Consider the following 14922-nt stretch of genomic DNA (forward strand, 5'->3'; position numbering starts at 1 on the left):
AGTTGAGTTTTTTTTATTTTTTTATTCCCAAGATATATAAAATGCTATGGTTTGGTTGACCAGAAACATTGATAATTGTTTTAAATATCTCTTTATTTTATATTTTTTAAAACATACAAAACATCCATCCTCTACAACAGTGATATGTAATTAGCGGACCTCCAGCTGTTGCAAAACTACAAGTCCCATCATACCTCTGCCTCTGGGTGTCATGCTTGTGGCTGTCAGAGTCTTGCTATGCCTCATGGGACTTGTAGTTCTGCAACAGCTGGAGGTCCACTAATTGCATATCCCTGCTCTACAACATAAAACTACCAACATATTCCCCACAAACAAGAAAAGGAAAAAAAAACAAAAAAAAATTATCAACCATCATACCCCCCCCCCCCCCCAACATTCCCCAACACCAAACACTTACAAATAATCTTTCAAATATTGATAATTGTAACAAAAATTCTGGGTAGAATTATTTTTTATTTCAATACTTACACTGGGGCTTCTTTGAGAAACTGATAACGATGACTCCGATGTACTGGGAATTTTATCCCAGTCTTGAGATGAGCTGCCACTTTCTGGGGTATCCAGACTGGAATCCACAATTTCATTTCCATCCATGTCCTTTAGAGGGAAAGGGTCTCCGTACAACATCACAAGGTCTACAAATTTGGAGCTATCTTCTTCTCGATTGTATGTCTCCCAATCTAGCCGGATGTCTGAAAGTCATGAAATGACAGAAGTTATTTCTACAAACTTATTATCAATAAATCATCAATTCCAATGTTTAATGACCTATGGAAAGATTAGACAGGTGACTGGATAACTGAGTTGAAAACTGGATGTATTAACTATAAGCCCTTGTACACACGGTCGGAGATTCCGACAACCAAATCCGTCTGATTTTGTCCGTCTGATTTTGTCCGACGGATTTTGTCCGAAACTGTTGTATACACACTGTCGGACGAAGTTGTCGGAAAATCCGATCGTTCAGAACGTGATGGCGTTATTTCGTTACGACGGGACTACGTTCAGGCTAGTAGCCAATAGCTTTGATGTAGGAATTTGATCTGAGCATGCGTGGCACTTTGTCCGATCAGAATTCTCTACACATGATCGGAGTATGTCCGATCGGAGCATTTTGTCGGAAAATATTTCCGGCAAGTTGGAAAATTTGGTCCGACAGATATTCCGACGGAAACTGTCCGATGCAGACCACACACAGTCGGAATATCCGACAAAACGCTCCGATCGGACACATTCCGTCGGAATCTCCGATCGTGTGTACAGCCACAGAATGTTATCTGAAAATGCACACCCTGGGGTTGATTTACTAAAGGCAAATAGACTGTGCTCTTTGCAAAGTACAGTTGCTCCAAAGCTTAGTAAATTATGTAAAGGTTCACTTTGCAAAGAACACCCAGTCACATGCAAGGAAAATTTTTGCTTGCACATGATTGAATGATGGAAGTCAGCAGAGCTTCTGCTCATTTACTAAGCGCTGGAGCAACTGCACTTTGCAAAGTGCACAGTCTTCTTGTCTTTATAAATCAACCCCCTATTGTCTTTGATTTTATTTTTTTAAATGTCTTTAATTAAGCTAGCACAAGTACATTCAGAGGCAAACATTTGAACGTCTCTGGTGCTGCTGAGGGATACGTTATTGAGGTGTAGGTCACTAACCTACCACAGATTTTACATATAATACATTTTTGATACTCTTTCCCTGAATATTTTCTTCTGATTTAAACCTTGCCTTTGCTATCCCTGAGTATCAGCCATTCAATGTATCAAATAAACAGAAAATCTGCCTGTACCTATATAGTGTCCAGTATTCATTAGCATGAACTATTAACTAACCCTAACAGGATTGAGACAAAAACTCACCCAGGCTTTACCGCATGATTGTAGAATAATGAGCTGAATAACAGTGCTTGTTGTATCTTATAAACATCAAAATAGCAAGAAATGCGGGCAATTTGATTGCCTCTTCTTTAATCTTTATTGAGCACTAACAGCAGTGCGACATCTAGAGTGCTATCCTGAGAAAGGCTCCGGCCAAAACATGTTAGCACTTTAGATGTCGCACTGCTGTCAGTGCTCAATAATGATTTAAGAAGAAGCAATCGAGTTACTGGCATTTCTTGCTAACAGGATTAAACCTGGATTTATCCAGTAATAAGCCAAGGTCTTTTTCAGGAGTTAAGGAGAACCTACCATGGGCAGAGGGGCCCCTCTGGGGAGCAAAAAGTGGAGGGAAAAGAAGAGGAAGAATAGTTAGAAGAATAAAAAAAAGGAGGGGAGTGGATAAAGGGCAAAAGGAGGGAGGTATGGGTGTGTGATTTTTATGTTGGATGGGGCAAGATTGGGGTCATTGAATTTATTTATATACATTTCACCTATGAGGTTGATTTACTAAAGACCAATAGGCTGTTTATTTTGCAGCAGAAGTTGCCCTTTCTCTGATCTTTCTTCTGACCTCCAATCCCAGAGGATGCCAATTTTGGGAAAACGCATCAGGCTGAGTCTGAGTGTGACGTCAACATTTGGCAGGGTATGGGCTGATACTGCGGCCGGATGGTTTTATGCCATACTGCTTGTTTTTACCTGCCTAATTGTAAATGAGTTACTTCTTTTTAATAAAATTGTGTTTAAAGTGGAAGCAAACCCATGGATTTAAACAGTTATAAAAAAAAGGCATGCTGGGAATGCTAACTGCACATTGGCTGTGCTCTCAGCCAAACTATCAAACCATCCAATGGCTGGTGTCATAACGAATCACATGTGCAGCACCATAGCAGTTGAAGATTAAACAGAGGCAAAGATAGCAGCTTCCTTGGCTGAAAACGATAGGGGAGTTTACTTCCACTTTAAATATACTGCACTATGAGGCTTCTCCTTGTTTGTGCTTCATAGATTGAATCGTGGTGATCTACATCTGATGTTAAAGAGGAAGTAAACCCTGATGAGTTAACTTCCTCTTTCATTCAATGTAAAGGCAAAGCATAATGGACTACTATGCATCGCATAGTAGTCCATTATGTGTCACTTACCTGACACAGGAGCCAGCGAAGTCACCGCTGTCCCCTGTAGTTCCAAGCGTCCATCTTCTTGGTGGGTCTCCGTGGGTCTCGCTGCTCCGGCGCTGTGATTCGCCAGAGCAGCGATGACGTCACTTCCGCGCATGCGCACGGGAGCCGAGACTCGCGGCATTGCCGTCATCGATGAGGCCCCGCTCAGTGGGCCTGCGCGCCGCTGTCTACAGCGCATGCGCCGTAGATAGCGGTGCCCGTCTTCGGGCAAATATCTCCTAAACCGTATAGGTTTGGGAGATATTTCTTGGACCTACAGGTAAGCCTTAATCTAGGCTTACCTGTAGGTCAAAGTGGTTTGTAAGGGTTTACAACCACTTTAAGGCTGATACACACTCCAAGGATGAGGTAATTTAACCATTCGAGGGTCCGACAGTGAGAGTACCAACCTTTAGTGGGCATATTAAACGCTTTTTGATCTCTGTAACTCAAAATCACTACTGTCTGGCAAAAGCCCCCCTCTTTTTAAGGAGCACATTTTGAGCACTGGAGCACTTTTGTGTGGAAGTTTACAAGCATGGAGCACTTTGTCACAATTGATTCAATATAGATTTTTAGCTCATATGAACTTGTTTTTCATTTGAATTTTTTTTTGTCAGAATGTTTTATTGCACATATTAATTGAGTTGGATCATTTCACGTTTTTTTATTTGCACTTATTAATGGATTTATCAATTATTAGTACACTTGTGATTTAAAAGGGATATGTGATTATTTCATATTTGTCATTTTCACTTATTCATGCATTTGTTAATCACTTATATATTCATGATATAAAGGGACAGCACACTTTTTTTTTTTTTTTTATATAGAAGTTGCCCCTTGCAAGGTAATCCCAGAGTTTAGTGCATGTGGTGAAGTTTTACTTTGCAAAGAATACCCACACTACAAGGAAAATTAAAACAGCATATTTGCTTGCACACAAATAATGGATGTCAACATTGCTGCACCTCATTCACTAAACTCTGGGGCAAATTCTCTTGCAAAGTGCAACATCCCTTGCAAAGTGAACAGTCTATTTCCCTTTGAAGTAAACCATACATGTCTAGCCCATATTCTGATAAACCTTTATGCTAAGCGATGGAGAATGGACTAGAATTCTTTGTGCTGCCACATGTTGTGCAGTAGGACATGATAAATTGGATGCCAAATCTTGAAAAAGGTGATCTACATCATAACATTCGATTAATAGCAGTGTTTGTTAATCCACATTAAAATATAATGCTCATTCACAGGGAAACAAAATGCTCACCAAAGGGACTTGGATTGTTAATACGCAAGCAGCGAGAAATGGTGTCTCCACCAGACACATGTGTACCGAACCTTAAAAAGATAAACAGATTATTTCTCCTATATTACATTATAATTATTTTTTATATATATATATATATATATATATATATATATATATATATATAATTTTTTTTTTTTTTTTTATAAAACCATTAAGATCCTATCTACCAGTATTCTAGTATATGGGTATTCTAGTATCTTCAGTAATCATTCTAATTTACTAAAGTGTAAGGAGAGATCATGAGAGTATGTCATACCGCTAAGTGCAGGGCAATTAAAAAAGAAGTACTACAGTTTATCTAGTGGTTTTACATATAGATGTAAAAGACTTCAGTGTAGTAAAAAAAAAACAATGACATCGGTGTGTGCTAAAATGTTATAGCCAGAGACCGTGTGATTTTTTCCTAGGCTTTAGGTCACATAAGGGAGCTCAACAGCCAAAGTTTTTAAATTCATGGCAAGAAACCAGTACTCTTCTATTCAACATAACGCAATCATTTTTCATGCTGATGTGTTCTGTTGGTTCACGTGAAGTGTGATTTTTAATGGCATGTACACTGTAATTTGATTGGACGTTTAAAACAAACACAAGTTTACATAACATGACTTCACACTATAGTAACTCAAGCCAAATATGTGGTAATACATTCCAGGCAGATATGTTCTAAAGCTATACCCACAAGACAACTGCATGGCTAAAGTTGGCCATACACTGTTGGAATTTCAGCCAGTTCAGAACAATCAGCCAAAATTCTTTTGCCCCGTACACACGAGCGGACTTTTCAACATCCAAACTCCGACGGACTGAGTCCGTCAGACTATTCGATCGTGTGTGGGCTGCAACGGACTTTTGATTCGCCAAAGTCTGACGGACTTTAGAAATGAAGCATGCTTCAAATTTTCCCGACGGAACTCCGCCGGACCCGGTCCCCTTTGAAAAATCCGCTCGTGTGTATGCTACTCCGACGGACTAAAACCGACGCTAGGGCAGCTATTGGCTACTGGCTATGAACTTCCTTATTCGAATCCAGTCGTACGTCATCACGTTCGACTCCGTCGGAGTTTGGTGTGATGGTGTGTGTCCAAGTCCGTTCGGTCGAAAAGTCCGCCAGAACTCCGCCAGAACTCCGTCGGAACTCCGGCGGAACTCCTTTGGAGGTCTGTCGGACATAAGTCCTCTCGTGTGTACGCGGCCTTAGAGTGGGTGCCCTGCCAGCCCAGCAAAAGTAGATTGTCAAAGAATCTGGGCTGAAAATTGTTGGCCAAACAGCAGCTGCAGCCAATCAGCCGCAGGCACTGTTAGGCTGGGTTCACACTGCTGCAATGCGGGAACCCTGCGAATCTACTGCGGGTTCCCGCATCGCATGCCTCCCGGCGGCAGTTCACACTGCCCTATGCGAACTGCTGGGACTGTCAGTGAAAAGTTAATGACACCTCCAAATCAGTTCGCATATCGCAGTGCGATCTGCAAACTCGGACAGGAATTGGATCGCATGGTGTGAACACCCATGCGATCCGATTCTGCTGCGGACCAAAAAAAGGGTCCTGTATGAGTTTGGGCCAGATGCGATGCGAATTCAGCCATACTATCTGTATGGCTGAAATCGCATCGCACAGAGATCGCATGTGATTTGCAGTGGGGTGCGAATCACATCCAATCTCGTACACCACAGCAGTGTGAACCCAGCCTTAGGGTATTCTAATGCCGCATACACACGATCGGACTTTCCGCCAACAAAACCGTGGATTTTTTTTCAAAGGTTATTGGCTCAAACTTGTCTTGCATACACATGGTCATACAAATGTTGGCCAACAATTCCAAATTTCCGAACGCGGTGAAGTACAAGATGTACGACAAGCCGAGAAAAAGGAAGTTCCTATAGCCAGTGCGGCTCCTTCTGCTTGATTTCGAGCATGCGTGAACTTTTGTGCGACGGGCTTGTGTACACACGGTCAGACTTTCCGACAACAAAGTTTTGTTGGAGGAAAATTTGAGAATCTGCTAGCAAACATTTGTTGGCGGAAAGTCCGACAGCAAATGTTCGATGGAACATACACATGGTCGGACATTCTGACAACAAGCTCACATCCAACATTTCCCGTCCAATAATTCTCTTTGCGTTGATGGAAAAAAACTGTTTGATTTCTTTTGTCTGGCCCACATAATTTTGATAATTAGAACAACACTATGGAGACATTGTTGGATGCAGAGAATAAGTTACATGAAAAGTGTAACACATTATTGCCTTCTGTATATGTACAGTATACTCACGCAAGTGAAAAAATGAATGTACCGTATTTTTCGGACTATAAGGCGCACCGGATTATAAGGCGCACCGGATTATAAGGCGCACTAGCAACGACCGGCTGATAAAATGGATATTTCCATATATAAGGCGCATCGGACTATAAGGCGCACCGGATTATAAGGCGCACTAGCAACGACCGGCTGATAAAATGGATATTTCCATATATATAAGGCGCATCGGACTATAAGGCGCACGGTCGATTTTGTGAGAAAATTTAGGCTTTTACGTGCGCCTTATAGTCCGAAGGTTAACGTCAAGAGACTTGATCTGTGACTCCATGCGCGCCCATCTGACAGATACTGTTAACAAAGCACTCCAGCGATGTCAACAGGTCATATATAAGGCGCACCGGATTATAAGGCGCACGGTCGTTTTTGGGAGAAAATTTAGGCTTTTACGTGCGCCTTATAGTCCGAAAAATACGGTAAGTACAGAAGGTATGCTATTCATCAATATGAACATGTAAGTAGGCTCCTATAAACCTATGAGGGAAGCTGGATGAGACATGTCACACAACATGTAGAAGAAAAGCAGCTCTGGCAAACAGTTATTACTTATTGGAGTGGGCATTAGCTATTATGCCAGGTTTGGTAACCCTTCTCATCAATTGTTCCCCCCAAGAGTGGACATGCAACAGACAGGCAAGGAAACTACATACATAAGGTTATTGTTGAATCCAGCCAAAAACAGTAAGGTCAGGAAACTGTCATCTCATATTTTTGGGAAGCTGTAGCTTTGTGCCTTACTCGCAGGCCTGCTACAAGTTACTAATTTGGCTTAGACGTTAAATACCTTAACGCAGGACCTTCTGTCTGACGATTAGGTCTTGGTCCTGCCATTTGGAAGTAGAGGGGACATCCCTTTACATTAATTTTCATAGGAATCTCCTTAGGGATTAGATCTCCAACCTAAAGAAAAAAATTTACAGAGTTGATTTACATCAGTATCAAAACACTGAACTGCAAAGACCAAGATGCAAATCCTAGTATTCATTATTCTATATATTCCCCAATATTTCTTTGTTATGTTCATACAAGAAACGCTTAGGCCTTTGGTACACATATAGTAACACATACCGTACAGACAAGTTGATCTGAATATTCTCCCCACATATTGTTATAAGCAGTCACATTAATCGATATCTCCTGGAATGGTCCAAGTATTCCCGAGCTTGGCTGAGCAATAAAAGCAACTCCTTTCCCATCTGATAATATTCTAGATCTTGTATCTAAAAGCACACAACAAACCTACATTATTTTTCTCTTTTTTCCAATATATCACAGTGTCTAAAAATTCACTAAATATATTAAGTCTTATGCCCCATACACACGGTCGGACATTCCGACCACAAAATCCGTCTGATTTTTTCTGACGGATTTTGGCCCAAACTTGTATTGCATAACGTACACGATCGCAAAAAGTTGTCGGAATTTCCGATCGTTCTGAACGAGGTGACATCAAATACATATACGTCGGGACTATAGACGGGTCAGTAGCCAATAGCTTTCGTCTCTTAGCTTATTCTAAGCATGCGTGGCACTTTGTCCATCGAAATTGTCTACAGGCGATCGGAATTTATGCGATCGGATTTTATTGTCGGAAAATTTTAGATCCTGCTCCCAAACTTGTGCGTCGGAAAATCCGACGGAAAAAGTCCGATGGAGCCCACACGCGGTCGGATTTTCCAACAACATGATCCGATCGCACATTTTCCATCGGAGAATCCGACCGTGTGTATGGGGCATATCACTGCATTTAAGAGAAATACAGGCATACCCCACTTTTAAGTAAACAATGGGGTTTATTTACTAAAGCTGTAAAGTGCAAAATCAGGCTCACTTCTGCATAGAAACCAATGAGCTTCTAACCTCGGCTTGTTCAATTAAGCTTTGGTACTAAAACCTGGAAGCTCATTGGTTTCTATGCAGAAGTCAGCCTTATTTTGCACATTCCAGCTTTAGTAAATAAACCCCATTGTTTACTTAAAAGTGGGGTATGCCTGTATACAGTATTTTGTTTTCCATGCAAAACTAAAGGGAAGCTGCCATTAAAATAATAACTGTCATCGCATGGAACAATCACATTAGACTTTTGTATGGATACCTGTCTTAAAAAATGTGTTTGTCTCTGCAGTAAAATAGGCTGGTTATATGCTACTGTTGATTAGTTTCAAATTATTATTTTTTACTGACTTAACTTCTCTGGCGGTATGATTATTTCAGATTTTAGGTGCTGAAAGCTGTACAATTATTTTGCATGAAAATTTGGAGTTTTATATTGTAAGCCTGTAATTCTTAGGAATAACTCACTTAAATCTGTCCAAACCAGAGTCTAGCAGACATCCCGGGTATGATAAAGTTTGAAAAATTAAATCATAAATTATAATATAATAAATAACTATAAATAATTATACCAAATAATAATATAACAATAAAAAAAAATTTCAATAATGTAATCAAATCAAAAACACTGAAATTTGCTCAGTTGCAGAATTGTCACTGTCACTACTTTACAGTATTTGATGACGGATCTCCCCACAAATCACTATCGCTCAATTTTGCGAGTGATTCTAATTTATTGTCGCTGTTTTCTAGCTGGTCTAAAACCATTTTTGATGTAAAGTGACAGTTTTGATTGCAATGGACAATCTACAGTTTCCAGGCAGAAAGAACTGTTTTTATAATATAAAACTGCATGCAGGACACTGGGCAGACCACTAGGGACAAAGGGGATGTGAAATTATTATATACAGCAATGTAATCTGTAAGATTACATTATACTGTATGTATACTGTGTGTTTCACTTTTTGAATTTGGCGCCGTTCTCCATCCCTGTGCGTCGCAACGCTCGCAGGGAACGGAGATTGGCTCTGTGATAGATCGAGCGGAGCACGGCTCGCTCGTACAGCGGGGGGACATCGCTGGATCCAGGAGAGAAGGTAAGTAAACTCTCCCTGCATTCAGCGATGCGATCCCGAGTCTGGCTCTGGGTTACCGCTTTTGGTATAAAATCTCCACCCCGAGCCAGACTCGGGAATACCGCCAGGGGGGTTAAGGTAAAACATAAGGTAAAAATGAAATTCAACTATGCTGTACTGGTTAATATACAGTGCCTTGAAAAACGATTCATACCCCTTGAAATAAACGTAAATGTATTTTATTGGGATTTGATGTGATAGATTAACACAAAATGGCACATAATTGTGAAGTGGAAGGAAAATGATAAATGTTTTTTGAACATTTTTTACAAATAAATATCTGAAAAGTGTGGCGTGCATTTGTATTCAGCCCCCTTTACCCCTGATACCCCTAACTAAAATCTAGTGGAACCAATTGCTTTTAGAAGTCACCTAATAATTAAATAGAGTCCACCTGTAATTTAATCTCAGTATAAATACAGCTGTTATGTGAAGCCCTCAGAGGTTTGTTAGAGAACCTTAGTGAATAAACAGCATCATGATGGCCAAAAAACACACCAGACACGTCAGGGATAAAGTTGTGGAGAAGTTTAAAGCAGGGTTAAGTTATAGAAAAATATTCAAAGCTTTGAATATCTCACTGAGCACTGTTCAATCCATCATCCGAAAATGGAAAGAGTATGGCACAACTGCAAACCTACATGGCCATGTAAACTGATAGGCCGGACAGGGAGAGCATTAATCAGAGAAGCAGCCAAGAGGCCCATGGTAACTCTGGTGAAGCTGCAAAGATCCACAGCTCATGTGGGAGAATCTGTCCCCAGGACAACTATTATGCCCGCGTACACACGGTCGGAATTTCTGACAACAAATGCTCATTGTGAGCTTGTTGTCAGAAATTCTGACCGTGTGTAGGCTCCATCAGACATTTGCTGTCGGAATTTCCGACAGCAAATGTTTGAGAGCTGGTTCTCAAATTTTCCGATAACAAAACTTGTTGTTGGAAATTCCGACCGCGTGTACCCAATTACAACGCACAAAATTCCACTTCATTCTTCTTGGCTCGTCGTACGTCTTGTACGTTACTGTGTTCTTGACGTTCATGCGACATTTTTGCGACCGTGTGTATGCAAGACAAGTTTGAGCCATCATCCGTCAGAAAAAATCCACTGTTTTGTTGTGGGAATGTCCAATCGTGTGTACGCGGCATTAGTCGTGCACTCCACAAATCTGAAGAGTGGCAAGAAGAAAGCCATTGTTGAAAGAAAGCATAAGATGTCACGTTTGCAGTTTGAGAAAAGCCATGTGGGGGACACAGCAAACATGTGGAAGAAGGTGCTCTTGTCAGAAGAGGCCAAAATTAAACTTTTTGCCCATGTGTGGTGAAAAACTAACGCTGCACATCATCCTGAACACACCATCCCCACCATGAAACAAAGCATCATGTTGCGGGGATGCTTTTCTTCAGCAGGGACAGGGAAGCTGGTCAGACTTGATGGGAAGATGGATGGAGCCAAATACAGGGCAATCTTAGACGGAAACCTGTTATGCTGTGTACACACGGCTGGACTTTTTGACAGCAAAGGTCCAACGGAACAAATCCGTCGGACAGTTTGACCGTGTGTGGGCTTCATCAGACCTTTGCTGTCGAAAAATTAGGCGGACTTTAGATTTAGAACATGTTTCAAATCTTTCCAATGGACTCGAGTCCGGTCAAAAAATCCATTTGTCTAACTGCTAGTCCAATGGACGAAAACCGACGCTAGGGCAGCTATTGGCTACTGGCTATGAACTTCCTTATTCAAGTCCGGTCGTACGTCATCACGCCGAATCCGTCGGACTTTGGTGTGATTGTGTGTAGACAAGTCCGATGGAATTCAGTCTGTCGAACAGTCCGGTTGTGTGTACACGGCATTAGAGTCTGCAAAAGACTTGAGACTGGGGTGGAGGTTCACCTTCCAGCAGGACAACAACCTTAAACATACAGCCAGAGCTACAATGGAATGACTTAGATCAAAGCATATTAATGTGTTAGAATGGCCCAGTCAAAGTCCAGACCTAAATCCAATTGAGAATCTGTGGCAAGACTTCAAAATTGCTGTTCACAGATGCTCTCCATCCAATCGGACAGAGCTTGAGCTATTTTGCAAAGAAGAACAGGCAAAATGTCACTCTCTAGATGTGCAAAGCTGGTAGAGACATACCCAAAAAGGCTTGCAGCTGTAATTGCAGTGAAAGGTGGTTCTACAAAGTATTGACTCAGGGGGGCTGAATACAAATGCACATCACACTGTTCAGATATTTATTTGTAAAAAATGTTGATTCCCATTTATCATTTTACTTCCAATTCACTTTTATGTGCCATTTTGTGTTGGTCTATCACATAAAGTCCCAATAAAATACATTTATGTTTTTGGTTATGACATGACAAAATGCGGAACATTTCAAGGGGTATGAATATTTTTTCAAGGCACTGTATCTTTTTTTTTTACAATTTTTTCCTACTCCCCCTTATACCCCCCCTTTGCCTTTCCATCTTCCTACACCCCCACACACATACACACACACACACACACACACACAGTGTTTTGCCATATTCCTTCAATGTCTTCTCTCTCTCTTTTCTATTTTTGTATTTCTTTGGATGCTGCCTTCCTTTTGGCTTGTCTGTTCTAAAAGATAAAATTGTGGGTCCCCCCATGCAGCAGATCATGGATCATTTGTGTTAAAATGCCCCATATGTTGATATGGTTAATGATTTACATTGTCCTTTGACTACCCTATCGTTGGTTATGTTTCTGCTGTTTTTTTTTTTTTTTTTTTTTTTTTTTTTTTTTTTATTGTGCTGGTCACCTTTTGAATTTGGGATGTACGGGACCATTCATTATCATTGCCATTGCTCTGTATTGTTTGGCTTTGTGGTTGGATTCAATAAAAGTCTACATTAAAAATTTATGTTGACTGTGTAGGTTGAAAAGCAGGCATCCTTACCCAACAGTGAGGTTCATAATGCAAGAAGGGTTAAGCCCAAAGCGCCGGCTTTAGAGGTGAAGTCAATGTCCCTATTTCTGGCTATTAAGGCTTTTTAACAATCTTGCTACACACATATCAGTTTTGCATATTTTTTCATTTTGGAAATTTGACTTTTGTATTCTTATTCTTGTTGACAGTACACTCCTAAAATATATCCATACAACAAAACAAACAATTGCTCAATATCTGACCATATGTCATATTATATGTCTCACTAAGTATATAATATTGCCAGTAAATATTAGATGTCTCAATGAAATACATATAGAGTCACATACCAGCTTCTGCTCTTTTGACCGCTTGCTCTGCAAACCTGGCCATCCTTTGCATGACAGACACTGTAGAACTGATAAAGAACATAAACTGTAACTCAGGATTATAGAACACGAGGAAACCAATCAAACAAATTTTACAAAAAATGCAGTGAATTAGCAATCTCACAGTCCACTGCAAACAACCACTAGGACATCTGTAGAATAGATTGAAGCTTCTAAAAGGAATACATTAATAAATTTAGATCCAGGAATAAAGTAACACCACTAGAAGCAATGATGTAACTAAAACCAGAGTAGGCCATCGTCCTCCTATAATCTACCAACAAACAAATTGTCAGCCAAATTAGGGTGTTTTATACCTAGTTTCTCATTAACTAACCTTATTATAGGAAGGAAAACATTACTCTTGCATGATGGCCTTTTGACATCTCAAAAATGGACACACAGTAGAATCTGTGGAACAATGGCCACAACTACAATTGTAGAGCTTTGTATGGGTGCCAGACATCTTTTTCTCAGCATGGGCAGCTGTAATTGCCAAATGACTTGGCTGGTTAAAGTGTATGTGAACCCTCACCTTGTGAAACAACCCATTCAGCTTAAAATAGAAATGCAAGGCAAAACATTTGTGTGCATATATATATATATAAAAAATTATAAATACTTTTTTTTTCTTTTTTTTATAAGTGATCACATAACCTCTGTTCTAGGCTGCATAAGTGGTTTAGAGAGGTGTGGGTGGAGACTGCAGAAGGCAAGCAAAGAATCCGCATGTGGCTACTGCAGTTGAACAGACATCGATCTACTAATCGACTTCTGTTCAATCTCCCTGTCAATAAGACCCCTTTCACACTGGGGCGTTTTTCAGGCTTTTTTCATGCGCTTTAGCGTTACAAAAAGCTCCTGAAAGAAACCGCAACTGCAATCCCAATGTAAAAGCCCGAGTGCTTTCACACTGAGATCCCTTTCACACTGGGGCATTTTTCAGGCGCTTTAGCGTTAAAAAAAGCACCTGAAAGAAGCTGCAAGTGCATTCCCAATGTAAAAGCCCGAGTGCTTTCACACTGAGGTGCTGCGCTGGCAGGGCGTCAAAAAAAGTCCTGCAAGCAGCTTCTTTGCAGCGCTTTTGGAGTGGTGAATACAACGCTCCTAAAGCGCCCTTTCCCACTGAAATCAATGGGAAGCGCCTGTAAAACGCCTGAAAAACGCTATTGGCAGCAGCGTTTTGTGGGCGCTTTTAACCCTTTATTTGGCCACTAGCAGGGGTTAAAAGCACCCCAATAACGCTTGAAAAACGCTGGTAGAGCGCTGCTAGTTTAAGCGGCGCTTTACAAGTGTTTTTCGGGCGCTGACATTGTGAAAGGGCTCTTAAAGCACTTGGGCTTTCACATTGGGACTGCAGATGAGGCTTCTTTCAAGCGCTTTACAGGCGCTTTTTTTAACGCTAAAGCGCCTGAAAAACGCCTGAAAAAAGCCCCAGTGTGAAAGAGGTCTAAAAGCCACTCAATCAGTGGTTGCAGCACTGATCTGTTTATTCTGACAACCAGGGGAAGTCTTCATTCTGTCAGAATGCAATTGGGCAAGAGGGGGGATTCTACCTCAAACTGAACAGTGTATGGCTAGCTTTAAGCTGTGGTCAAGGCACCAGAATAAAGACTAGTTTGGGAGAAAAAAAAAAAAGAGAGAGATGAGACTTGTTCTGCAATCCACCCAGTGTGCATGACCAATGGCAGCTATGTTATTGCTTGGCCTCTGTGAGTGTATGAGTGGAGAAAAGGGTGGAGGTCACTGAAGGGTGACATTGGTATCTATCTATCTATCTATCAATCTAGATTTATACTGCTGTTATGAAGCTTTCTGGACAAACTAACAGGTCTCTCAATCCTTGGGGGATAATTAATTTTTTTTGTCATTATTAGTAAAAACAGTAAAAATATAGACATATTAGAGGAAGCATAGAGTGCAGGTGTATATTGTTCCCTCACAGGTCTATCAAAACATGGCACAAT

General features: G+C 40.8%; 1 protein-coding gene across 2 annotated transcripts in view; it reads right to left on the minus strand.

Annotated features, from left to right (window-relative positions):
* Positions 1–14922, minus strand: part of DLEC1 (DLEC1 cilia and flagella associated protein) — an 87985-nt gene that overhangs the window by 22112 nt on the left and 50951 nt on the right. For both annotated transcript variants that reach the window (XM_077491230.1, XM_077491231.1), the window contains exons 26-30: positions 12917–12984; positions 7765–7916; positions 7481–7596; positions 4339–4409; positions 490–713 (exon numbers count right to left, since the gene is read on the minus strand). In XM_077491230.1, coding sequence (XP_077347356.1) covers positions 490–713; positions 4339–4409; positions 7481–7596; positions 7765–7916; positions 12917–12984 — 631 coding nt within the window. The remainder of the gene's footprint in view (positions 1–489; positions 714–4338; positions 4410–7480; positions 7597–7764; positions 7917–12916; positions 12985–14922) is intronic.

Source organism: Lithobates pipiens, unplaced genomic scaffold (genome assembly GCF_037356315.1).
Source record: "Lithobates pipiens isolate NorthernLeopardFrog02 unplaced genomic scaffold, aLitPip1_a1.2 Scaffold_19, whole genome shotgun sequence".
NCBI classification, from domain to species: domain Eukaryota; kingdom Metazoa; phylum Chordata; class Amphibia; order Anura; family Ranidae; genus Lithobates; species Lithobates pipiens.